General features: G+C 37.2%; 1 protein-coding gene across 1 annotated transcript in view; it reads left to right on the top strand.

Annotated features, from left to right (window-relative positions):
- Window positions 1–27359, top strand: part of PEX12 (peroxin-12) — a 198505-nt gene that overhangs the window by 55586 nt on the left and 115560 nt on the right. Inside the window, exons 3-4 of the mRNA XM_089393013.1 lie at window positions 18957–19105; window positions 24880–25114. Coding sequence (XP_089249139.1) covers window positions 18957–19105; window positions 24880–25114 — 384 coding nt within the window. The remainder of the gene's footprint in view (window positions 1–18956; window positions 19106–24879; window positions 25115–27359) is intronic.

The following is a 27359-nucleotide window of genomic DNA, read 5'->3' as shown; positions in this document are numbered from 1 at the left end:
AAGTGCTTCTTTAGGAAATCCAACTTTTGGAATTCATGAGATGATGGTCCAAGGGATTGAAAATCTTTTCAATCAAGGAAGTTGCTGGAAGTAGCAAAGGTAAACTAAGGTATGTATGCTTGTATTTGTTTAACACTATAATGTCATGTCATATGGTTGCAGATAACATGGATCAAGCATGATCAAAAGGGAAAATGATCTCCTCCTCCGAAAAGATGCAGAAAGACATAAGTCACATTAGATGAAATCAACCTAATATGTCCTCATATGAAGTATGAGGTGGTTGACTACTATTGAAGAACTTTGATTGAGAGCTCCTGGAAATGGAAGATGTGAGGATGAAAGAGATCGTGAATTATGCAACCATGATGAAGGCGATCAACATCCAGAGGATCAGGAAGACTTGACCAAGAAATCTCCTAGAAAAATGTGAAGACTTTGATGGAAGTCTGAAAAGATGAAGACCCTTGACAACAGATATCGTTGGGAGATGAGTCAACATGTATGCAGGATGTTGATACCTACAAGAAGATGTCACTGGTAAAAGGCCATCACCAAAAGGTAATATGTGATTTGTTTTTTGGTGTCTGACCTCTTGGAAAAGTCTGGGTATGTGTGTAGGGCCAAGGTAAGGAGAGTTGTGAAGGATGTCACAACTATGTACCTTGTGTTCGAGAGCGATCACCGTTGAAGAAAAGGTGAATATAGATGGCCCTATGAAGGAAGCCCGAGATGAAAAGCCAAGGAGGATAGTTTCCGGGAAAGAAGGAATGACATTATGAAGGAAGGTGATGGATGGCTGAACCCTACATGTGAAGAAATTGATGACGTTGAAGTCTTGGATCGTCAGTCAACTAGAAGACCCTATAAAGTACTGATGATAGAGTCCCTGGGTAAGAGGGAACTCTGGGAGGTTCCTATGAGTAAAGGAACTCGAGTAAGTTTCTGAGTAAAGAGAAACTTGAAACTCATCCCTAGTTAAGAGGGAGAGTTAGACACGACATTCTTGTCTTCAGGTTGGAAGAAAGAATGGGGGATTGTGTAATCATTTGGCATTCGACACTCTTTGAGGATGTGGTAGGGCATCCAAGACAAGAGTGGGCAAGAGCACCGATATTCTTGAGAGCTGGGAACCCAAGATGAGAATAGTCCTAGTAGGGCATACACGGAGAACACTCGGGTAGGTATGACCCTAAGAGAGACGATGATGCGTGTCTATCAGTCATTGGTCTCGCCAACATTGTGTGCTCTGATCTAAGTAAGAGATAGAGCTATTAGTCAAGGTCTTGCTATTTGAAACAATGTTGGTTGAAATGATGCTATAACAGATGGATTGCAAATCTGATTCTTCTTATGAGAAATTCTTCAGATTGAGAATGACCAAGTACCATTATGAATACCTCCCTAGTTAAGAGGGAGTGTTGAAGAAAGTGTAATTAGGTTCGGTCTTCATGATGACATGATCTTTGTAACTAATGTAATAAAGAGAATAAATTATTTTTGTATATCTTGCTACATGGGTTTCATGAGCAAGAAGTGTCATTAGGTCAAAGACTTCTTCTTGATGTCTTTAGGATTTTATTATTATGTCAAAGAGTCATGTCATGTGTAGAGAAGCTCTTTAAGAGCCTATGTAAAATGTATTTATGTCAAAGCAGCCCTCCAAGATCAAGATCAATTCTCCATTAGCTAGCACAAGAAGTCTACAAGCAAAAACGAAACATAGATCATCATGTCCGCTCCAAAAATGAATTAAATATGTAATTATAAGTCATGTCGGCTTGGGCAATAGACATGTCGGTCCATGATTCACGTCGGCTCAATATAGAGGCACAAACCACTATAAATACCCACTTAGAGTCAGCGCAAAATACACAAGAAAATTTCGTCTTTTCTTTGAAATTTCGCATATATGGAGGAACAGATCCACAGGCATTTTTCGGTGAAGGGTTTGACTACACCTCAGTTGGGTATTAGGTGTAGGCAGACTAGTCTACATGGATCTCGGATGGACTAAAGTGTAGAGATAGGGTCTCGCAGTACAAGGTGCAGTCTTGGTGTATAGACATATGTATCTTGGCGATCCTTCAACAACACACCAACTCGAAGATCATTCCAGAACGCAGTCACCCGTGGATAAATCAGCCTCGACTTATATATATACTATCTCAGTTATGAACTCAACATACATATATTCTTGACATAAGTTTTGTTGAAAAGAAATTCAGTGATGACAATGACTAACTACAGCCTCGACATACCATTGATGAAATGGATCTAGGTGGTATCCATGTAGCAACCTCGACATAATGAACAACAATGGCTAGGGTTACAAGAAGTCGATCTACACTCTCAACACACTGTCTTGGCATGACTATGTTGATTAAATGAATTTTGATGATGACAATGATTCTCGGCATACCTGTGAAAGGAGACATACAGTTTCAATGAATAACACAGTATTCGGATTTGTCTCCTAGTAATCTCAATATGTATCTTAGTAGAGTACACTAGCTTGGCATACTAAGATGCAGTCACAAGTGACAAGGATCATGATCTCATAAGTGATCTCAACCTACACCAAAGTGCAATCATGATCTTCATGATCTCAAAGAAGGTGCAAAGATTATCTCAGTGATAATCTCAAGGAGTAGTCATAGTACAACATTGATGTTCTCAATGACATTGCTGTAGTAATGGAGCTCTTGGTGATGCAGTAGTGATAATCTCAGAGGTGTAGCAAGGATAATGATCCCAACGACGATGAAGAAAAGGATTGATGTCTTGATCTTGGAGAGGCAGAATGTGTCAAGGGTCATGGTCTTGGTATTTGACAATTGAATCTCTATAAGAAGAATTTCGTGCGGATTTTCCTCTCCAAGAGGGAGAGGTTTTGGCCCTGGCAGAAAGCCAAATACTTTGTGTTCTTATCTCTTTTGTTTTGATAGCAGTTTGATGAAGCTAACACACACACACACTAATAATGAAAAGAAGATCAAGCTAAGATAAATTGTAAAAACACTTCACAAATTGTTATCATGACAAGAAGAATCGCTTTAATTATCAGTGCCCTAGATTCTTCAACATTTTGTACTAGGAAATGTCAAGTAATTGCCAGATGATGCAGGAAAGGAGAAGTACAAAGAAACTGATATTCTTGCCATGAACTTAATAGTGGATGGAGTCAAAGACAACTTGATTCCCTACATATCCACACTAGATTCTTCAATAAAAATGTATGATGCTCTCTCCAAATTGTTTACAATCAAGAATATTGGGCAAGTGGCAAGTCTCAAGAATGAACTTCGAACAATTAAGATGGAAAAGGATGATACAGTGTCCTCATATTTTGTAATAATTTCCCGTATTAGAGATGAATTGCAAGCAATTGATGAAGTAGTCCCTGAAAAAGAACTTGTGATTATTGCCCTTTCTAGGACTACCAAAATCCTAGAATGCCTTTGCAGTTGGAATTAGTAGTTGGAAGAACTCTCCATCATTCGAAGAAATGTGGTTTGCATGTATATAAGAAGAAGCCCGTCTCTCCTTGGTAGAAGGTAAGCTAGAAAATGAAGAAAATGCCTCAAATGCCTACTCTGCTCATGTCAAGAAGAAAGGAGGAAATAAGAAGTTTAAGGGGCCAAAGAATAATCGTAGAAAGATTGATCTATCTAAAATAGAATGCTATCATTGTCACAAGATGGGACATTATAAGAATCAATGCCCCGATAATCCTAAGAACAAGAAGAGAGAAGGGGATCAAGCTACATTTGCTACTGATGATAATCCTCCAAAGAAGTCTAAATCTGAGGACACTGAAGCCAAAGACTTATTTTATTAAGTCTCATATATCCTTCACTTATAATTTAGGCTATTGTTCTTGTAGAATTTCTCTTATGTTTGACAATCTCTTGATTTCTAGAGTTTATAGAAATAATATGTTTTTGTTCTTGAGTTGTTTTGATGAATTAAAGAAATTCCTCATAAGTCTATGTTGATCAAGAGGGAGCTTCCCCACCTTTTTCACAAAAGATAAATTTCTTGTTCTTTATTTCTTCCCTCTATTTGTCTAATTTCATTTGTGCTTATTCATAATCACGTCTCTTGTATTTTCTTGGGAAGGAAAGTTTGCAGGAATACTTATCAAGAGGGAGCTTGCAAAAAGGTTATAGCTAGTTTCAGAAGGAGACTCCAATAAAAAGAAGAAAGAAGCTTTGGGAGCTATTCAAAAGTCCCACAAGGTTTGTAAAAGGAGCAACTCAAGATATGTTTGAAGACCACATGATTTATAACTAGTCTTCATATAAAAAGGTACAATTTTTTCGAAATATGCTTTACATTACTAACTCTCTCATATATAGGGTTTTGAATCATAAATATTTTTATTTGTTAGGGTGATTTGGATTAAATCAACCCTTGTCATACTCTCTATCTTTTGTTCACTTTGGTAAAACCCTAACCCTTTAGGGTTCAATATAAAACCCTAGTCCTTTAATGTTTAGGATTTGTTTATGTTATGATGAAACCCAAATCTCTTAGGGTTTGTCGTTGATGTCTAAGTTATATGATGAAACCCTATATTTTTAGGGTTTGATGAATTCAGGTTTATGACAAAACCCTTGCAATAGTTAATGTAAAATCTTAGGAATGAAAACATAGGTGTATATGCTTCTGTTTGGTTGAAACCCTAGCTTGGTCGCGATGTTCTGTATCTAACTTTAAAGTTTTGATGTTTATGTCTAGGGTTTACGATAAAACCCTAGTAGAGATTGATATAAGTGTCTAGGGCATGATAATGAAATCCTAGATGTAATAATGCTTTCTGTTGTTGATATCTAAAGTATAGTTTTGATGATATCTAGGCTTTGTAACATATACCTTTGCAAAGTTTGTTGTGAAGGTCTAAGGCATAAATTTTTTACCCTAGTTGATTACCTCTCTTTTGATTGCTATCATACCTAAGTTTAGAATTTGATATTTAGAGTTCAAGCTCTTGATCAAAGTTTTGATAACCCTAGATGTTCTCTTTTGTGATCACATGCTAACCCTAGTTTGATAATAGTTGACTTCATGCTCTTGTACATATATATTTGTGCTTGGTTGTACATGATGAAGATTTGCAGGTATAGATTCTTCAAAATGTTGAATATGCTTACCTACTTTATAGTTGATGATGACTTGATGATGATGTTGAGCATGATGGAAAGAGGGAGCTGCAGGAAGCTTAATAGCATTGAGGTATACACTCCTGATTAATAGATGACCTTGTTGCCATTTGAGGATAAGAAGAAATGAAGTTCTCCGATGATATGATGATAAATAAAGTACCTGTGTGGCTAAGTTGTTTTTGAAGGAAAAAAAACTTAGATAAAGAAGATGTATATCACCCCAATTCAGAGAGAGGACATATTGTAACAGCTATAGTGAATACTATGAAGAAAGAATGAAGATCGGAGAATGACTAAAGTACTACAGATGGTTATTCATAAAGTTGTGTTTGTGATTGATGAAGTTGTAAACAAAATTGAAAAGTGCTGAGGCTGAGTTTGGTGTTGCTAGAAAATTTGAAGGAAGCTTCTGTCGAGATGGGTTTGGATATTGTGATAACCTAAGTAGCATCATAATAGTTGGAGATCCCGAAGATTGTGGAAGCATACAAGAAAATATACATTGAAAGTTTCATACTGGTTAGGGTTGTGAAGCTACAGTGCGTGCCAATAAATGAACAAGTGGCTGATGTGTTAATGGAATCTTTTCCCAACAAAAAGTAAGTTTATTTTAGGAGCATGCTCGAATTGGTGGATATCTTTGAGAGCATGCTCGGATTCGTGAATATCTTTGAAAGGGAGAGATGAAGTACCTTAAAACTACCTATATGATGGTACCTGGGAGGACATCGTGGCCTGGTTAATATTGAGATTTCAGTTGATGTCTAGATCCCAGAGGGAGGATTTTGTGTGGAGCTCTGGTTTAGTGTTGATATGTGGATCCTTGTAAGGGTTGGTGTCAAGGCATGGAGGCCTAGATGGTATCTATACCTTGTTAGATTGATACCAGGGCTGTAGCTTGATGGTAGTGGCAAATGCTTAGATGACACCTTAGTCCCTGTTGGAGGATACCTTGGCAGTAAGGGTATCCCAAGCATTGCATACGCTGTTCTACTCTTCTTAAGAACATTTCAAATTGAAGTCAACCTTATACCGGTTGAACAATTATGAATACCTCCCTAGTTAAGAGGGAGCGTTGAGAAATGTAACTAGTATCGGTTTTCGTAATTGTATGAGTTGTGATGTAATATATTTGTCAAAAGAAAGAAAAAAAAATATTGAAAAGAAAAATTATTTATAAGCAAGGGTTTCATGCTTTATTTATTTTATTTTTAGGTCAAAGCCTCCTTTGAAGGCTTCTAGGGTTTGTGTCATTGAAGCATAAAAACTGATAGCTTGTTGGCTTGAATGTAAAAATACACGAGAGGTATTTTGTAATAATAATTTATTATATATATAAATGTATAAGTGATGAATGTTACAATGAGGACCCGCATATATATACCTAAGCAGGGGTCCTTTCGTGATTGGGCATGTCTTTTAGACATGTCTTTTCACTTAATTTAATGACTATTTAACATAATCAATATTTGATTATTTACTATTTACATTAATTTATTTATTTTACTTGTTATGAATTATATTCATAACATAGCCCCTTCCTTCATAAGCTTTGTCCTCAAAGCTTATTGTCGACAGTTTCCTTCAGTTTTTTGCATTTGTCATCTCGGCATATGTAACTCGACACCATTGGCACCTCTGCCTATATAATTCGCTTGGTAACAATGTCTTGAATCCAGGGTTATAGATTTTTTTTTTTTTTTTTGTAACTCTTTTTTTCTTTCTTTAATAACTCTATTTTTTTTCTTTTTAAATAACTCTAATTTTTTATTTTTTTAATTCTAATTTTTTTTTTGTGCGTGTGTTTTTTAAATAACTCTAATTTTTTTTAATAAATTGATTATATTATTAAACTTTATAAATAATAATTATATAACTTATAATTATAAATTACATTATATAATTAATAATTATAAAATCTTATAATTATAAATTATACAATATAATTATCAACTTTATAATGAATCGACCAACGAGATTGGAAGTCCATCAGATGGGTTCGAAAACGGTGCAACGTTTGATGCGGCGTTGGAGGGACACGAAAATGGGGTTGGGGAGGCAACGTTTAGGCGGACTTGCAATAGTGGTCGATGGGCGGAAATGCAGCGGGGAATGACAGCGGTTGGGGAGACGCTGGTAGTCAAGGTGCATCGTGGACGAAGACACAGTTGATGATTTCCAGTTTTATGGCTCACAGTGGTTGTCTTATCCGTAGTAATAGTATCGAACATTAGAGAACAAGTCTCTCTTTCAACTTCATGTTTATATTCTCCTATCTTGGATCGCACAACTTCCATTGAGAAAACGGATCTTGATTTCATGGTTCGATCCACTTCAAACTGGTGTGACGTAACACTGGTCCCACACAGGCGTGACAACTCATTGTCCCTGCAGGCCTTAAGACTAATGCCTGTTAACTGCGTATTTTTTTCTATCTGACTTGTTTCTTTTTGTATCCATCGAACATTGAACGCCTTTCTTTTGCCCTCGATTAATAATATATGGGACCAACATTTTTTTGAGCTCGGTATATTGGAGCTAATATATATATATATGACCCAGTGATCTGTATCAGTGTAACGTATTAATTATATATATAATTCGTATGCGATTTGAACCAGTGTATGGATACCCGTCGGGTAGCGGATGGGCGCAGCGTGGTGGACACAATGTTTTAAACGATTTTCGGGATGCCACGTCATTTGATCCTAATGTGATGATTGGCCTGAACAATTAACCATGACACAACAAGGCGACGCAAGAAAATAAAAGGCGACACCAAAAGGAACCTTGTCCGAACGATTGTCGGCCTACCCAACGTTAGGTCAGTGTAAGTTCAGCGTAGTGTCCGGTTTGTTGGGCAGCGATGAATGGATGGTGGGACAGGCATGGAACGAGAGCGGAATTGAGCGTTGAATTGGCAGTGCCAACAAGCCAGCGGGTCGGCTGAGGGGAGACAGTGAAGACATCGGGTAGGGTAGTGACACGAACCAAACAACGACTTGGACGTTAGCGGCTTGGACGATGGATGGCTTGAAACAACAAAATCTGTTAGCTTGTTGAACTTGGAGTCATCATAAATTGAATTTGAAAAAGTTTTCATGGGTCCAAATCTGGGCTCCACATGACCATATATTTTATTGTTTATGATTGCTACTAGGCTTAGTTCTATGACTAGCTGAGGCTCAACACCAAAACTCAATATGCTCCAATTATTCCAGCCATTTGGCTCAAGTGGGCTTCTAAAAAATTCATTAGCATGATGTTGGAAAGGCACTTGAGGGAACTGAGAATTATGGTTAGTTTGAGTCGGTTCCAATAATCTAGAAGGAAGGATTGCATTCTTTTTAGAAGACATATATGAAGTAAAATCATCCCCAACATGGCTCGGATACATGAGTTGCTGTCTTGAAGATGCCAAATAGGAATTCGTATAGAATGCTCTCTTATTTAACAACTTCAGTCTACCATCATAATCTACTAAATTTACTTTCTACCCAAAAGGTTGTCCAAATCCAACCAAGGTATGACTGCCATTAACATTTGATACACTTTGTTGATTACCAACAAAATTAGAGTCAGAAATTGCACGACTAGGACAACTAGTCCCTGTTGAGCTTAATTTTCTCAGATGTAGCAAACAAGCACTGTTGTAATTATGGCTTGGGTTCTTCTTTTTGGTTTCATCACTTTCATTGTCACCAGAGAACTCTCTATATTGCCGTTATCTGTACTTATATGCATTGATTCTCCCTCTCCGCATTCGCCTTTTTGTCTTCTTATTCTACTATTTTTAATGGGGATTGGTATTTCAAGTTTAAATGTCTTGGGGCAGACTTGATATTTTCTATATTTCAGTTTTTCATTCCTATAACTTACATGGTTGATTTCAAAATATTTGTTCATAGGTGTTTCATCATCATTAAATCCTTCCTTGCATTCTCTATAAATTTTTAGGTTGTTGCTGGTTTGATTAGTCTCTGGAGTCTCATTTTGGTCATTCATTTTACATTGTTTTACATCCTCTTTTATAGATTCTATATCTTCAAAAACCTGCTTTTTCTCAAGAGCCACCAATGGCAGATTTTCATTGACATCTTTCAACAAGGATAAATCTAATATCCTTTCATTGTCAATATCTACAATAGCCTACTCTTTCTCCAGAGTCACAAATGGTAGTTTTTCATTGACGACTTCTTTGTTGTTATGATATTGTACATCTCCTTGTTTCTCAAGATAGTCCTCATCTTGATCTTGTTTCGTTTCTTCATTGTCGAAATACCTAGAAAAGAAGGAGAAACCCTAGCGAAGAAGGAGCCACTTGTCAAGCAAAAGGGAGCCAAAATTCTCTATTTTTTGCCACACGTGCGAGTTTTTGGGTCGCTGTAGGAGGGCTGAAGTTGTAGGACTGGAGCAGGGCTGAAATTCTGAAGCAAGAAGGCTGAAATTTGGTTTTGTTGCAGGATTGAAGCAGTTTGACTAGAGTTGACTATTGAAGTTTGACTAATCATTTTGGGAGGTTGACTTGGTGGATTGGAGGAGGTCTGTTGGTTTGGTCAAAGGTCTTGGTTATCTCATTTGATTTGGTTCTAAAGAAAGAGAATGTAATGTCCCTTCATAAACTATTTTTGGAACAAGATTAATTTCTACATTTTGGGGTCAATTTTGGAGGTGATGGGGCCCATTCAATTTTATTAGGAGGTTAGAAGTTATTTTGATGTGTTTAAGTTATATGTGGGGGCCACCCACTCTAGGAGAATACGCATTCCCTAGTTTGATTTGCGTGGAGGGGAAATCAATGGTTAAGTGAGGGACCCACGATGGAGGGAAAATGGAGGGAAGAGTTCTCCACAAAATCTATATAAGGAAGGCAACTATCCTCATTTCATCATCTTTGGCATATTGAATTTCTCTTTGGTTGCTCGAGCTGCTTAGTCGAGTCACTTGCTGTTTAGCAAGAGTTCTTCAAGCGAAGAGCTCACCTTTTCTTCGGGGGACTTCGAGTGCCACCCTAACAAGGTTTTTCTTCATTTTTTCAGGAGGAGGATCTCATTGTGATTTCCAACGATTGCATTCATCTTTGGGTGGTGCGTATTACTGGAGGGTGCATTGAGGAGGAGGTTTATTTTGCTTGTGGTGTCTTGCAGTGGATTTTGGGTGAGAGATTTTTTGGAGAGGAGGCATCAGAGGATTGATGGCATTTGGGAGAGTTTTGGAGGTGGAGGAGTGTGCTACCTTGCGGGGTGATTTTCGCACTTCCTGGGCTAGCGCAGAGGCAACACTGGGTGCTCACATGGAGGGTAGAGTATCAATATTTGGGGCTGAAATTCACCGTGGAGGTTAAGGGAAATATTTGGAGACGTGATTGCTGCATTTTTGGAGCTTGGAGGAGGATTTCGTTTGTGGTCCTTGCAGGCTGTATTCCTTGAGCAGTTTGGAGGATGTAGGGCCTATTGGAGGCTGAATTTGGAAGTTCAAAATCTGGCCAAACCATTTCTGGGTTTTTCAGGGTTTTTGACAATGATCCCAGATATAAAGTTTCAGAATTTTCTGAGCACCAGAAGTGGGGTTTCCAGCCGTATCTTTGTAGCAGACAGTGCAAAATTACTGGGGATTACACAGTGCCTTTGGGGGTCGATTTTGGGAGGTCAAAATCGGGCCAAACCATTTCTGGGTTTTTGTGGGTTTTGGTCAAGGAGCTTGGGGTTGAATTTGTAGCATTTTCCGAGCAGCGGAAGTGGAGTTTCTTGTAGTTCCTTTCTAGCCATTAATGTAGTTTTCTGGGCAATGCAAAGCATTAGAGGAGTAGACATGTTCCAGTACTTGATATCATTGTCTCATCACGGGGATTCTGTCATGCTTGCCATTGAGGCAAGACCAGGTGCATTCATCCATACTATTGTACTGCTCCATTGATTAAAATGGTTCAACTGGTTCTACTTTTGGGGTTTTTATGAGCATGTGTTGTTTGTTAAAATTTTCTGTGTTGGGAATTGTTTTTGCTTTATATATCACTGTTGTGAAGTGTCTGTTCCAAATTTTCCGCCTTTGGGACATTACAGAGAAGGGAAGTTTTGGGTTTTCTCCTAGAAGAGGGGTTTTAGCCCTCGCGTAGAGTCTACATCCCGTGTCTTTATTGTGTTGATCTTCATGTACTTATGTTTTGGTAGTTGCTTGATGATAAGAATATAAAAGAAGATAATAAGAATTGAAAGATAATCACATGTAACTATCAAGATAAGGAAATCTTTTTGCCTTTATGATTTTCTCATAGTGTAGTGATGACCAATTACGGAGAATTCAACCTTCTCCTCTAGATAGCACAAATTGAGGGGAAGAAATATTATAAATAAAAGGGAGAGCTAGCCATCCAATTCGAATTGTCTTGAGCAAGCAAGCAACCTTGCTCTCTTGTCTCCATCTTTATTCTTTCCTCTCTCCTAGCTTTTGCTATCTTGTGTCTGCATATCATTGTCTTCAATTTTGTAATAGTCTTCTTGGTGCAACTAGCCTTTTTTGTAATCTCTTTGGGTTTGTTTGATGTTTCAATGATATTTTATGCAATTTAGCAAGAGTTACTTCAGCTATTTATTTTAGTAATTTACCCTTCAAATACATTTTCTATTCATTCTATTTTGCGTGCAAAAGGTTGATTTGTTGAATATTATTCTACATATTAAGCTTTAAGAATTTTGCAATCTTGTTTAGTCACTAACTTGCTAGCCAAATAGCCATTACTTTACTATTTTTTTATATCGCAGATTTATTATAGGTTAGAACATGTTATGCAACTAGCTCACAAAAAGATAGAAAAGAGAGATAAACGCCTTAGAATTCGGCCTCTTCGAGGGGGCAACCTAGGTCCCTATACTACTAGTGTAGGGACCTAACAGAACATTTAGTGCTAAGACTAGGGACACCCCTCTGAGGTTGGCAAGCACCATATCCAAATGGAGAGGGAGATTTGCTTGTGACACTTGGGGCATATTTTCCTATTTGTTTGCTGATTTTCAAAGATCATATTATTCGCAAGGGGTGTAGAAATTAGTTCTAACAATTTGGCACTGTTGTTGGGGAGATCGAGTTTCAGGTATTACTACAACATTGGTGAGTTTTTTTTTTTTTTTTTTTTTGCATTGATTATTCTTTTTAACCCACTTGGGCACTCCCATGTGGACATATTAGATTACACTAGATTCTCCATGAAGATATTCTAGATTTGATCTGTTCTAGACTCTATTTCCGATTATCAACGAACCAAAATACCTTTTCTGGAGCAAATGGATCACTACTACTGGAGGGCCTTCGATAATCACTGTTGGGTCTTGTTGACCACTGGAGTGGCACCTGATGATTATATGAAAGACTCCATGTCCAAGGATGATTCAAAGGACACTTGTACCATCAGATATCATTAGCCAACACAGTTTTTTAAACTCTACTTCTATTTTCTCATCATCTTTTTTATACCCAGATTCCACACCTTGCGGGGAATTGTAATAAGTGATACTAGTAATGATGAGTTACAGGTCTAGGATGTTGGGACTTGATCAACAAACGGGTACACCTTGGAGTTTTTTTTTAATTTGGTTAATTATCCTTTCTTTTTTAGAGGCGGATAATTTTCTGAGTTTTTTCACTCACGTTTTACCCCCGAGCAGGGGTGACGGTTTGAAGGTTGAGCCCCTAACACATCTTAGTGTAGAGTCGATGTATATTACCATACTAGATCACAATTTTTTTTTCGTGGAATTTGGTTAGGTCTAGGTAGTCATTTTTTAATTTTTTAGATTTTCTGCACTGCAGAAATTGCTAATAAAATTGTATTTGTAATGTAATAAGTGATGTCTAGAGAAGTTGTATGGGGTATGAGTAATGAAATTTGCACCTCTCACCCTCAACTTTCTACTATGACAGACTTTGATGGGTTAAAAATGTGTTTTGAACCCTCAGAACCCACTTTTCATAGGTTTAGTGGGAAATCTGGCAATTAATTAAACCAGAAATTAAATAAATGGAGAAAAATAAATATCCACACATGCTAAATGTTGTGGAAATTATGTGGAAAATTGTGGGGGAGTTAAAGTGAAGTCCCAAGGTGATGTGGACTCCTAAAATCAAAGAAAGAACATATTTCTGGCATTAAAGGAAAACGTTGCTTGAAAATTCGAATTTGTGAAGTTAATGCACGTTTGGGAGGATTTTGGAGAATATTTGCTGGAGATTTTTGTGGGAAATTGTCCCCACATGGGTTACCATCCATATACATTTGTCATTCTATCATAAAATTCGAATTTGGCACACAAGGGAAGAAGAAAATGATGTCCACTTGCCAGAATTCGATTTTTATATTTGGCATTGGAGCTCCATTTAACAAATTCGAATTTCTCATTGGGATTGACTCCAATGCCATTTTTCATTGTCATTTTTCATTGGGATTTGCTCCCAACTCTCTATATAATAGAGCCATGGGCTCTCATATTATATCATGTAATAAGCTATTGGGTTTGAGGAAACTATGCCATTTTGTATTTGCTTACTTTCTTAATATAATAAAGACTTTGGGGCTATCTGGCTGGTGTTCTCTTGGCGTTATGAGGTGATGTCCTTTCATACATACTATTGCTATTGTGTTTAATTTGTTTTGCATGTTGAATTAATATTAGTTTATGCTTTCCATTTTGCTTGGATTGATGTGTGCAAGCTATCTTGCACATATCATTGATTTAGAGTAGTATTCTAGGGGTAAGCTTGCCAATTCATTTTAGGAAGAGTGCTTGGTTTATCTTATTCATTATATTGCTCTAATCTTGTGCAAACTAATACGTGTTCAAGTGTGTGGGAAAAATCTTTTGTATTGTGTGCAGGAATCCATCTGGAAGTGGGAGAAATCTCAATTAGATCAACTCACTCCTAGAATCACAATGATCCAAGACTCAACCATTTTTTTGCTTCAAGTTTTCAATCCAACGAAGAGCAAAATGGAGTTTTCTTAATCTATAGTTATTTGATCATCCATTTAAAATTCAAAATACTTCTTTGATTCTATTTCTTTCAAAGTTATATCTCTTATTCAAGAGTCATTTCTAAAGCTAGACAAGTATGGGGGTTCAGTCCCATTACTTGAGCTAGTACTTTGTAAATTAAATTTTAAGTTTAGTTTTGGTTTCTTTTTCCTAATTTTACATTGACAATTGGTATTTTTTTGTGTTTTGCAGCCCATAGGCTTGAGCATTGGGCAACAAGGAGCTTCAGGAGAAGCTTTGGAAAACTACTCACTCATGTGTATGCAGGACCCCCTCACGCTATCCAAAGACTAATTTCTGGGGAGGCCATAAGCACTTGGGAGAGAGTTGCAAACTCATCGAGGCTGTGGGCCTTTTGAGCCTTGTGAATCTCTTTTGGAGAGTTTTTTCCATCTTCAAGTTTGTTGTTGTTATATTTTTTGGGAAGAGAGTCTAACAAAGTTAGAGTCTCATCTTTGTAAAGATCTCTCTTGTATTGTGGGCTGCCCTCTTAGAGGCATTTTTACTCGGTTTAAGCGCTAATAAAAGATACAAGATTTTGTTGGAGGGAGCTTGGGATTTTTCCCATGGCATCCCCCATCCTCATTTAGAGGAGAAATTCTTGTGGGTGGCCTAATCTTGCTTTTAGTTTTTTCTTAGCTTTCTAGCTTTTAAATTTCATATTGTGCATGTTTAAAATCAATACATTTCACTCCACATGTAAAATTTTACTAATCTTGTCTTTAAATTCCCACATGCATACACTCTCAAGTTTTGCAAACTATTTCTCTTTGAAGCATTTTCATTTGCATTAGTTTAATTTGGGGAATTAACACAATTTGCACTTCATCTAGATATTTTAGTATAGGAAGGCCTCAAGCCTCATTAAAACTTACTTCCAACTTAAGTTGGTTGAATAGACTTTTAGGGACCCTCTACTTTTATTGACTCCTCATTGTGAGATCCAAACATTTGGGCGAGGATGAGGTCTGAGGACTAGAGTTCAATTGTAACTTTGCATTTGCACTAATTAATAAAATAAACCAAGAACTCATTCCATCATATTTGCTTTGTTTGCAAAGTGTTGAAATTTGGTACCGGAGGACAGGTGGTTCCCCAAGGCTTTGATCTTTGGCCTAGGGAAAAGTGTCCAAAAGAATTTAATTTTTCTCCTAAAGTGACTTTATAATTTTTATAAAGTCAAATCTAATTTAAAAGTGACTTTAAGTGATAAAGTTACTAAAGTCTAATTTTAAAGTGACTTTAATAAAGTCAATGTAAAATTAGAAAGGAAAAGTGACTTTGGAAATAAATGACTAAGTGGGTCTTTATTAAAGTGAGGTGAATTAAAAAATAGAAAGTGAGATTTAAATGAGCATTTAATCTCAGCCCTAGATCTCAATCTATTTCAGCCATTGGATTTAGGGATCACCCAAAAGTCACTTAGGGTTAGATTAAAGGAGGAAAAGGAGGAAAAGGTCATTCATTCTTTCATGAGCAGATTGGGAGAAGGAGAGCAAGAGAGCAAGGGAGATTTCTGGACAGGGAGGAGAAGGAGGCAGCAGCTTGGCACACATTCCAAGGCAGCATTCCATCAAGTCCGTACAACTGAGTTAGCATACAGTGAAAGACAGATTTTTGGGCACAATTTTCAAGGAGGCTGTATAGTAGTTTGCATAGAAATCGAGGAGCAGAAATCTGAGTTTGCTGGCACGATTTTCAAGGAGGCCGTACAACAGATTTTCAAGGAGGTTGTACAACAATTTTCGGCATAGAAATCGAGGAAATAGTACAACAGAATTTCTGCAGCTTGCACGCTTTTCTAGGCAAGCCGTACAACCGAATTTAAGGCTGAAAATTGGCACAAAAATCGAGGAGGCCGTACAACATTTATCACTGTTCAGATTTTGTTGTTTGCAAGTTTTTCCAGTTCGCTGTGAGGCACGGAAAACGAAATAAGTTGTAGAAATTTGCTTGCTGATTTTTTGCTGAATATTTCTCACTGTAAAAAGCATTTTTCAGAAATAAGGAGCTCTCGAATTGGTTTTCCCCAAGAGTTGTAGGGGGTTTTTACAGGGTCACCTTGACAAAAAATCACTGTATTTAAATGTGTTAAATCGCTGTTTATATGTGCTGATTTTTATATTTCTGCATTTTCCAGCATTTTGTAAAATTTCCAGAATTTGTGTTTTCAGCAAAATTTATTTTTCAGTTGTTGAATGTATGGCTATGGGAAAGGGCATTTAACTATTTTGGAGAAATAAGGTGAAACTGAAAACCGGGGTGGGAAATGAGAAAATTTTAACACAAAGTTCTTAAATTTCTTGCTATCTTGATGGTTTAAAGTCTCACATGCAAATCTTATTTCAAGAGGCACTTTGGATGCAAGCATTGTAATTCCTTTTAATTTTGCAACAAGTTTAATTTTTCTTGTACCTGGAAATTGACTCATCTTGTGGTTTATTATTGTCATAAATGGTTGATTTCACTTTCAAGTACTATTATTTTGGGTTGCAAACTTAATTGCATGTTGTCATCTTGGTCTATCATTTGAGTTATTTTTGTATCCTTTTGAGCAAGATAGTTTCCATGTTTTGATTTGTAGACTTATTCATCTTGAAAGCATTTATAATATCTTGTGCTAACAATTTATTGTTTCACTTTTCATGATTATTTTGGCTTTCCATTTGAAAGCATTTCACTTCATTATAAGCAAAATACAATTTCATTTCTTAAAAAGCAATACTTTGAAGGCACTGGTTGTTTGTGTATTTCATGTGTATCTTATGTATTTATGGTTATTGCTCATATCAATTTTGCTTATAAATCTTAAAGAAATAATCTATTTAACTCTATCAATTATCCTAAAAACTCACATCTTTTTAACTTAACTTTTCATTAGGGACCACCCCCCTTAGCTAACCTAGGAGATAGCTCAAACAGAGAGAGTCGAGATTAGTTTGACAGCCCTTTCTCTGAGTTCCCTGCCACCAACCACACCTTGTGTGGTTGAAGGCTTTTCTCACTGACTTGTAGGTAGGTGTAGGCGACAGGGTCAACAGGGCTATTTTGATATCTACCTCTCATGTTACTTTTCCATTCCCTATCTCTATCGGGTTGTGGTAAGTACACTTTCAACGGGTTCATTAGTTTCGATAACTCCTCCCCTTCTCATTTCTTTTGTTATTCCTTTGATTTCTAGTTCTACTAATACAATGGCTTCTCTGCCAATTTGTTTTCTGTTTAACGCCAATGCTCCTATTGATTTTTCTTAGATACAGGGACACCCCCCTAAGGTTGGCATGCACCAGTCCAAATTGAGAGGTAAAATTGCTAGTAACACTTTGGGTAGATTTTCCTATTTGTTCACTGCTTTTTACTGCTAATTTTCAAAGGTCATATTATTCACAAGGGTTGTAGAAATTAGTGCTAACACCTCCATGTTGAGAAAACAGGAAATGTAACATTTCAAAGCGCTGATCCTTGTCATTATTGCTCTTGTTCTTCTAATTTCTTGGGTCATCTCAGCTTTTACATATTGTACACGGATTTCTAGAAGTCATTCAAGTCCAGTGTTTCCACAATCTCAACCTTAAACAATGTGAAAATAATCAGATAGTAGTGACTTGGATTGGGTACTAAATGTTTGAATAAATTCCTATTGAATAACCTTCTTAATCTGAAATATGAATCTAATCTTTTTACAGAACCAAAGTGTTTCATGGTGTTTTTAAAACGACTGTAGAAGTCTGTAAAACCTATTGAGAAAATAATGCCTTTTATGTTTTAACATAATCATCATTAACAAGAAATATGATGAAGAAAAGCTGCTGTAGAGATAGTTCTCTGCCTCATTGACCCTTCATTGACCTTATTGCAAATTGAAAACAGTTACAATTCAGTTTCCTAAACCTAAACTGCATTTTGCTCATGTCTAGTGGCCAATAATGGAATGTCACTCAGCACTTTTTACGATTGCTCGAGTTTTTTCAGAATGGCAAGTGGAAGGGCTGTGCATAATACTATATAGTATAGCTTGTTATGCTTACAAGCTTGAAGCAATTACAAATGTTTATGGTGAACTCTGAAGTTTTAATATTCTTTTAACACACACACACATATATATTATTGCCATCCCCTGAAAAATTTGGGAGTGTGCTCTAGCCATTCCAGGGATGCGTCCTCCCATCACTGCTATTCCTCTGTCCTGAAAATCAGTGCAACACAGATGCTTATAATTTGTCAGACATCGATGGAAGTCGTAATGCTTATTTTTTTTAATAACAAAAATGTATGTTTTTGCCTATTTATGCATATATTGATTTTTTTTCATTTGCTATTGGTCCTTGCAACCTCTTTACATATCTTACTGTCTATAAGGAAATGCTGATTATTACGTGGATTGGGAACTTGTCTTGAATGACATCGATTGCATACCAATCATTTTATATTTTAACATCTGTTGCAAGTAAAACATGTAATACATATGGGTAAGAAACACTAGTATTTATTGCATTGCATTGAAGATTTAAAGTCGAAAACAGAAACGATCATAACTTTTTCAGTCAGATATAAAGGCCTTTGATTTTGAAAAAGTGATACCACAGAACAGATCTTCTAGTTAGCAAGCACAAGTATTCTCTGAGCTGAACTATGGCGAGAGAATCAGAGGTCTATTGGAATGAAAGGTTATTTTTTCTAGTATCCATTTTTGTTGTTTTCCAGTGTACTGATATTTTGAAGCTTGTCTGAGAATGGCCTTTTTATTTTTCTTATTTTTCAGATGGTTCATTTTCGGAATCGTTATATGGTTTGAGAAGAAGACCCGCAGAAATCACGCAGCAAAGCCAAGAACCTACTGAAACTGCAGGACAAAAGCTCAACATTTCTGGCTTAGCAAGGCATCAAAGAATTCTTTCAGTTGTATTTCTGGTATGGTTGTCAGCCACAAATGGGGCTTGTTCCACAATTGGCCATTTTGTACTATAAATTAAAGTCTGTTATTCATACAAATTGATTGAGATGCTAGCTTGTCCTTAAGTAGTTATGTAGGGAGTATGCTGTTATAAGCTTACTCTATCTGCGACAAATTTGAATCTTTACATTTTGCTGTAGGTGTTCATGTGATAATTGACCCGTGGGTAGAGCTTATTTTTATGTGGTTTCACATATTGGTTTCAGATTGTTGAACTGATTCTCTTGCTTTTCTTTTGTTGTCTCTGCTTGTCGGGTGTTGTTTTGGTTTGATTATGACATATAGAACCTAATCCCTCTATAGAGGTTGGAGTTATCTTGTCTGCATGAACAGCATAAGGATGAGGCCACCATATATGGGATGCAAATAATGAACCCATTGGGCTCTGAAATAATCCTGGTCATTTTTTCTTACATTTTTTTCAGCAATACAGGATGTGCAACAGAGCTCATTATTTTCTTTTGTTCTTTAATATTTCTTGTAATCTTGTTGCGTGATGCAAGCATGAGTGGATCAATGGATTTTCATAATTGCATCTCCTTGTATCTTGTATTAAGGTGACGCCACAGAATATACAATGTGTTATGGATATGTCTCTGATCTGTAAACTGCCATGGATATTCCACTGGACAGTTTATCAGAGCAGATCTCAACATGCTTTTGCATATACTGCAAGGTTGTATTTTACTATGCAATTATTACTTATAATCGAGATGTGGCATTAGAAGGATACTGTTCAAAATATTAAAATTAACGGAGAACATGATTGTAGATTTTTCATCGCAATGGATGACAAGTTTGAAACATTTATAATGTCATATGCTAATTATATGGATTTTGACTCTTGAGCAATGATATTGGTGTATGTTTTCATATAGTTTTATGTTTATAATTAAATACAAAATTGTCAACACATCTCAGAGGTATGAACGAGATTGCTAGTTAACATGACAGTTATTAATAGTAGGACCTGACCACATATCCCTCATCTGGCACACACCATACAAGCTGAAAGAATGCCCACTGGAATTTAACCTGGGTCATCCTCACGGCAACTGCACCAAGTTGCCACTTGTCTGCAGCCTGATGGACAAGTTATATATATATATAGTAACAGCCATCTTTAATAGTAGGTGTATATGTATATATATATATATATATATATATATATATATATATAGTAACAACCATCGTTAATAGTAGGACCTGACCACACATGCCTCATCTGGCATGCACCACACAAGGTGGGAGAATGCCCCCACTGGAATTGAACCTGGGCAGCCTCATGGCACCCGCCCCAAGTTGCCACTTGTCCACAGCCTGATGGACAAGTTATATATGTAAGTGGCCTCATCTGGCATGCACCACACAAGGTGGGAGAATGGCTCCGCTAGAATTGAACCTGGGTCAGCCTCATGGCAACTGCCCAAGTTGCCACTTGTCCACAGCCTGATGGACAAGTTATATATGTAAGTGGCAACTTGGGGTGGTTGCCATGAGGCTGACCCAGGTTCAATTCCAGTGGCGGCATTCTCCCACCTTTAGTGATGCATGCCAGATGAGGCATATGTGGTCAGGTATATATATATATATATATTCATTTCTTTTCTGCAACCTCCCCAGCCCCATTTCCTGTCACATTGCCATTGCCGTCATATTTGCCATTTCTTGTTTCTGGTAGCTTAGGTTTAGGGTGACTGCCAATATGTGGGTCCATTTGGATGTGCACTCTCCCCCATTCTTAGTCCTTATACTAAACATTTTATCATACAGATCAATACTCTTTTTTAAGAATCAAGCTCTCTTTAAGCCATGTGATGTTGTCTCTTTGCATTGATTTGTTTAAGCAGGCCATTAGAACTCTCCCACTTCAGGAAACACTACTTCTACTGGGTGCCAAATGAAGCAGGAATTTGTTGGACAGCAGCAATATATGTATAAATAATTTATTAATAAGATGAAATTACAGATGATGAATGTTTACAATGGGTTGCCTGGCTTATATACCGCCATGGGCACCATTTGGGAAAGGGCATGATCTTATGATCGTGCCCTTTCATCTAATTAAACCTAGAATTAAATAATAACCTAAAATTAACTAATTTTTTACATAACGTTGCCTTCTTCTCGAAAGAATGCTTTGTCCTCAAAAGCATACGTAACGACGGATGTTGTTGACAAAATGCTTCATTCTCCCATGAAGCGTTTTCTTCGGCAAGTCTTTCCACTTGATTATATATTCCAAAATGATCAAAGTCACACACTGTAAAAGGTCTTGGATTAATCTCTCAATTTCCGTTTTTTGGAGATGTGGATATCGGTATGGCTTGATGTTGACAAGGTCTGACTCTGTTTTAACTTCTGTTCTACGCTCAATTTCCGTATTAGGCGGCATCTTCATAGGTAGGTCTTGAATCTCTGGTGATTCTTCTCTGGTCATATTTGCAGATATCATTTCTAATTGGTGACATTGTACTACATAAGTAGGTGCTCCTTTTCGACTCAGCTTCATCATCTGGGATGATGATGTAACTTGATTTTCTGGTGGTTGGAATCCGTGTAGCTTGTACTTCTGACCTCCCCATTTGAATTTTATAAATTGGACTTGATGGTTGGCGGCATAAGTACCTAAAGTTCGTAGCCATTGGATACCTAAGACTACATCTACTCCTCCTAACGGTACTGTGAAAAACGGAGACTCTAAACTGAAGTCTTGAATCTGCAATTTAACCTTATGGCATTTTCCCACCTTTTCAATCTTTTTACCGTTAGCTATCATCACTTTCATGTTTGGTAAGGGAAATGAAAATATATTGAGTCTCTTTGCCACAGTTGTATCTAAAAAATTGTGTGTGCTTCCAGAGTCGATGAGAACCACTACGTTGTTCTTCTTTATGTGTCCTTTTAACTTTAAGGTCTGAGGTTGTAATATACCTGTCATGGCTGATAATGACACTTGCGGAATACTTCCGTCATCTAATTCTGGTGAGAATTCTGCGGCGTCTTCTGTGTCTTCTATGTCATAATCTTCACTGTTCGAATCATTGGTTGCTTCACAATTATATAGGTTCTTTGGTTCTTTTCCTTTAACACATCTATGTTTGGGGTCCCACTTCTCACCACAGCGTTTACATTTACCCTCTTTTATCCTTTGCATTTCCACATTAGATTTTTCATCTTCACGACGATGTGGTGGAACATATCTTGTATTATTTGAGTCCACACACTGGGGTATCCTTCGTCTTGCATAAGCTTTTTCTGCTGTTGACCAAAATATTGGTTCGGATTTCTTTTCGGCTGTTTTTGCTTTTCGTCTTGCTTCTTCTATAGATGTAATATCATGCATCTCAAGTTCTGCTTGTAAATGGGTTTTGAGTCCCGAGATGTATGACTGAATTAGACGAGATTCCGATAACCCAGGTACTCGTGTTACTAAGGTCTCCCATTCTTGAGTGTATTCATCGACACTTCCTTTTTGTCGTAGTTTGATGAGTTTTGAAAAGAACTCTTCTTCCTTTACACCTTGGAATCTTTTGAAGAATGCATCTTTAAATTTCCTCCAACTAATGACATGTGTTGTCTTTTTCCACCACATATACCAGTTATATGCTTCTCCCTCCATTTTCATGGATGCATGTCTGAGCTTTTCGTCATCGTCAGTGATGTCATATATCTCAAAGTATTCTTTTGCTTTATTTATCCATGAAACATTGTTTTTTTCGTTTCCATCGAATTTAGGCATCTCGACTTTTGCCCGTCGCTGGTATGTTGCTACTGGTTGAGCGAAAAAAGGGTGTTGATTGGTAAAGTTATCCTAGAGTTGCTTGTTTGTAAAGGGTGTGTTACTTGCTTCTTGGTGGGGTGTTGCTGATTTTTTTGGGGATTCAACTTTGTCATGAGAGTCTGTGGACTTAGTTGAATCTGACGAAATGTGTTCTTGATTCTCTTCACCTTCTTTTAGTAGTTGTTCGGGTGTACAATTCGACCTTTTACACAGAACTTTTAGCATTGTTAAGACCTCTTTGAAGTTTACTCCTGTTTGGACATGTTGACTTTCCATTTTTATCTCTATTCGATTTGTCGTGTCTTCAAGATTTTTGATTTTGTCCGCTTGCTCCCCCAGCTTGCTCTCGACTTCATTTAATCTTTTACTGACCTCGTCGTGGTTGTTATTTATCTTATGCTCTACATCCAACAACCTTTTTTGGAAATCCGCCATTGTCATTGTCGACATTGAGCGGGTTTGCGGGGGCGTGTATTTATTTGCCAGCTAAAATATTTTTCCTCCCTCTTTTTTTTTTTTTTTTTAGCTAAAATAAATTTTATACATATAAATTTTAATTAATTAAAATAAATTTAATTAATTAAATTATATATATATATATATATATATATATATATATATATATATATATATATATAACTTTTTAATTAATTAAAATAAATTTAATTAATTAAATTATATATATTATATATAATATATAATATATAATATAATTAAATAAAGTTATGAAATATATATATATATAACATATATATGAATTAATAATATAACTATATAATATACGTATATATAAATAAATTATATATAATATATGTTATATGTTATATAAATATTTAATATAAATATATGTTATAAATATATATATATATATATATATGTTATAACTATATATGTTATATATATGTTATAAATATATATATTGAAATGGAATGGCACAACTATTCGTATGGTCTTATAGATCCGATTGGGCTCGAATGAAGTTGCAATAGGGCCACAAGTAGGTCGAAGCACCTTCGAGAAGCCTTACCGGAATACCTGAAATTCTGCTACAGAAATCCAACTGTTACAGAGGAGATTGCACCGAAAAATTAAATTCACCGCATAATAGTCTGACGGAATTGGCGGCTGCGATAAAGGATTGCGGATGTGGTAGCTAGCGTAAGTGCGAGTGTGGTTTTGTTGTAGGCGGAATGCGGATTTACGGACTCGGGGATAGCAAATGGCGGCAGTGAGACAGCAGGAACTTGTGACAGCCGCTGGTACGTGGATGCTGGACGCTGTAAACAAGGACTGAGGCAGCGTAGCACCAAACGGAAGTGAAGGCAGTGATCTACTGGCTCTGATACCAGATGAAGCAGGAATTTGTTGGACAACAGCAATATATGTATAAATAATTTATTAATAAGATGAAATTACAGATGATGAATGTTTACAATGGGTTGCCTGGCTTATATACCGCCATGGGCACCCTTTGGGAAAGGGCATGATCTTATGATCGTGCCCTTTCATCTAATTAAACCTAGAATTAAATAATAACCTAAAATTAACTAATTTTTTACATAACACCAAACTTGGCAAAACATAAGTTCTAAACATCAAGTTTAAGGAAATTTTATTATTCAGTAACTCACTAAATGATTTTTCTAATGACAACAATTCATATGGTATGTTACACTATAAGAGATCCAATCCATGATGAGTAGACACAGTGTTTGACTGTTGCGAATTGTTCAATTTATCTCTATTAGCATCTGCAAGTGCGGTTTAGCTAGATTATGTAACTTGTAATTCCCATGTACTAACATCAGTCTTACCTCCTGGTTCTTCAATTAATTTAAGAGCTCATTATTACACACACGGTTCATGATGATTACAAAGAACCGCCAATTTTCTTTGGTTTTATCTTTTGATTAAAGTCAATTTGAAAGTTTAATTGGTTGATTACAGGTTGTTATGCCTTATTTCAAGTCAAAGATGGAATCTTTATATATTGCACAAAGAGGGTCAATGCTTCAAGCAGCATTGTGGGGAAGAGGGGATTCAGATATGTTGGATACAGATGAAACTGCCACCAGAATCTCTGAATTACAAGAACACGATGCTTCTCGTTCCCCTCCATTTATAAAGAAATTGAAGGCATTTCTTGCTGGTTGCTATCCATGGATTCATGCTACCCATGAAGGTGCGGAGTTTGAAATTCTATGTCGTAAGGTTTTCATTACTAGAATTGTCAGTAGGCATTTGATATCTGTTTAGTTACGTCAATCAGTTTAGGCCCAGGGTCCTAAATCATATCTTGCCTATTTAATAGCTCTTCCCCCATTCTAAAACATACACATCTGAGTTTTTTTTAGCAGCATGCATTTATGAGTTTGTGAGAGCAGTTTGGAGGAAAATATATTGGGAGATCTGAATTTTCTATGTTTCTGGTTGATTGTGTGTATGTCTATATATATATATATATATGTGTATGTATATATAGCATAGATGAAATAATTGTAAGCAGCAATCACCGCGGGTCCTAAAAGATTAAAGCGGCAATAATCTGGAACAATCAGCTAATATTGGTGTGCTTGTAGTGATAAGTAAAATAGCCAGGGTTATTTCGAAATAATCATTTTGTTTATTGCATTGATATTCATTTGATCAATCAGAGATGATTTCATCTGTGACACACACACACATGGTGTTTCTGCTTATATCCAGATCATGATTATTCAAAAAGTCTGGCATATCTGTATCTGATCCATGTCTGCTTCCGTGCAACTCAGAGTTTAGGCACAGATGCATTTGCCTGATGGAAATTGTAATTGGGTTTTGCTAATGAACAGTGAACATGTATAATGGAAAATGAAATGTTATAGGCCTTCTGATTAAATAGTTTGTAAATTAGAGAGGCTTCCAGAGCCCAAACAGTGTTTTAGTGGTTGGGAATTATCAGAACAATTAGGAATGCCTTACTAAGATAATATAAGTTAAATGTGTTAATATCTGACAAATGACCATTTTAGTAGGTCAATGTGACTGTTAGGTACAATGGTGTCTATACAAAGCAGGGGTGCTAAAATGGCACCTCTGTAAAAGCAAGAAGCAGAAAGTAAAAATATAATAAAGGTCCAATCTAAATCCTAGATAAGATAAAGCTAATTTTATTAATGTCCAACAAATGACCATAATAGGTCAACGGGACTGTCGGTTACAATGATTACATCATGCCAAGCCGGTGGACCAAACGGCCCCCTTTAACATTTCTTTTAAAAAGCAGAAAACACATGTAAATGTAAATGTAGAAGCTAGAAGCTCTCGGCTTCAAAACAAAGCACTGCGATGAAGCAGAGAAGGAGAAGAAGAAGAAGGAAAAAGGGGGGGAGGAGTCCCCTGTCCAGTTCCTACTCCTAACATTCGAGGCCGAGAGAAGAAAACTGAGAGAAGCTTGTCAAAGTCTGCTGTCTTGTGGGCATACTGGGCTGTCGCTGCTGTCGCCTAGAGGTTCTAGGGCGCCTCCTAGGAGTGGATCCAATCCTGGAGCGCTGGTGTAGTCTGGTGGGTCAGCCCCCCCGGGACCGCATTGATCTGGTCTCAGTGTCTATGGGTTGGTCGATGGTTCTTTTGGTGCCCTGCACTGATGGTAGCGCCCTAAAGAAGTCTGTGATCTTCTGCGTGGTGTCCGATCTGGTTGGGGGTTGAAGAAAACAGGCCCGAAATCTGAAGGCCTCTTGGAGATAAAGTGCAAGGCATCTCGGATCAACATCTCTGAGGAAGCTGGTCAAAGTCTGAGAAGGCCTGAAGAGACAATGGAAACGACCTCGAATCTCGTAGTAAGCAGGGCATCCGAAGATGAAGTGTGTCTCTGTCTTTATCTCCTGTAAGTGACAGAGCTGGCAAATCCTATCTGCCCTATCGATGTGGTGACTTGTCTCCACCCGAAGTCTGTGAGACCCAACTTTGAGCTGCCCGAGAGGGATTCTAAGGACATGCATCCAATGCTGGAACATGTACTGGGGTCTGATGATGAGCCCATCCCTGATCTCCAGGCAATGCTCCGCGTAGAAGGCCATTTTTGGACGCAACCCATTGGGAGGGTTGGTCCATGTAGTATGATTGTATTGTCTGTAAATATCCTCCTTAATGATTTTATTCAGCTCTTGCTGATTGGGAAGTAGGTGGCCTGGAGCATTCAGAGAGTACTGAAAAGGAGGGAGATGGTCAATTTGGATTCCTGAAGCCTCCAGAAGCTCTGTCACACCGGTGTACCAACATTTGGATCGGCCTGTCTGCATATGGGTGATGTTCTTCTAGGAGCAATATGGTAAATATGGGTATCTGTCACAACCCTTCCTCGTGTCTGCCAGGCCTCAGAGCCTGTGTAGGAGCGACACTAACCTGAATATCACCTCTAGGCGGAAAGGTTGAGCCCTGAACTCTGC

This window comes from Pinus tabuliformis, chromosome 1_1 (assembly GCF_031772625.1).
Source record: "Pinus tabuliformis cultivar Carrire ecotype Pingquan chromosome 1_1, CPIR1, whole genome shotgun sequence".
NCBI classification, from domain to species: domain Eukaryota; kingdom Viridiplantae; phylum Streptophyta; class Pinopsida; order Pinales; family Pinaceae; genus Pinus; species Pinus tabuliformis.
This window is presented reverse-complemented; position numbering and strand designations above follow the sequence as displayed.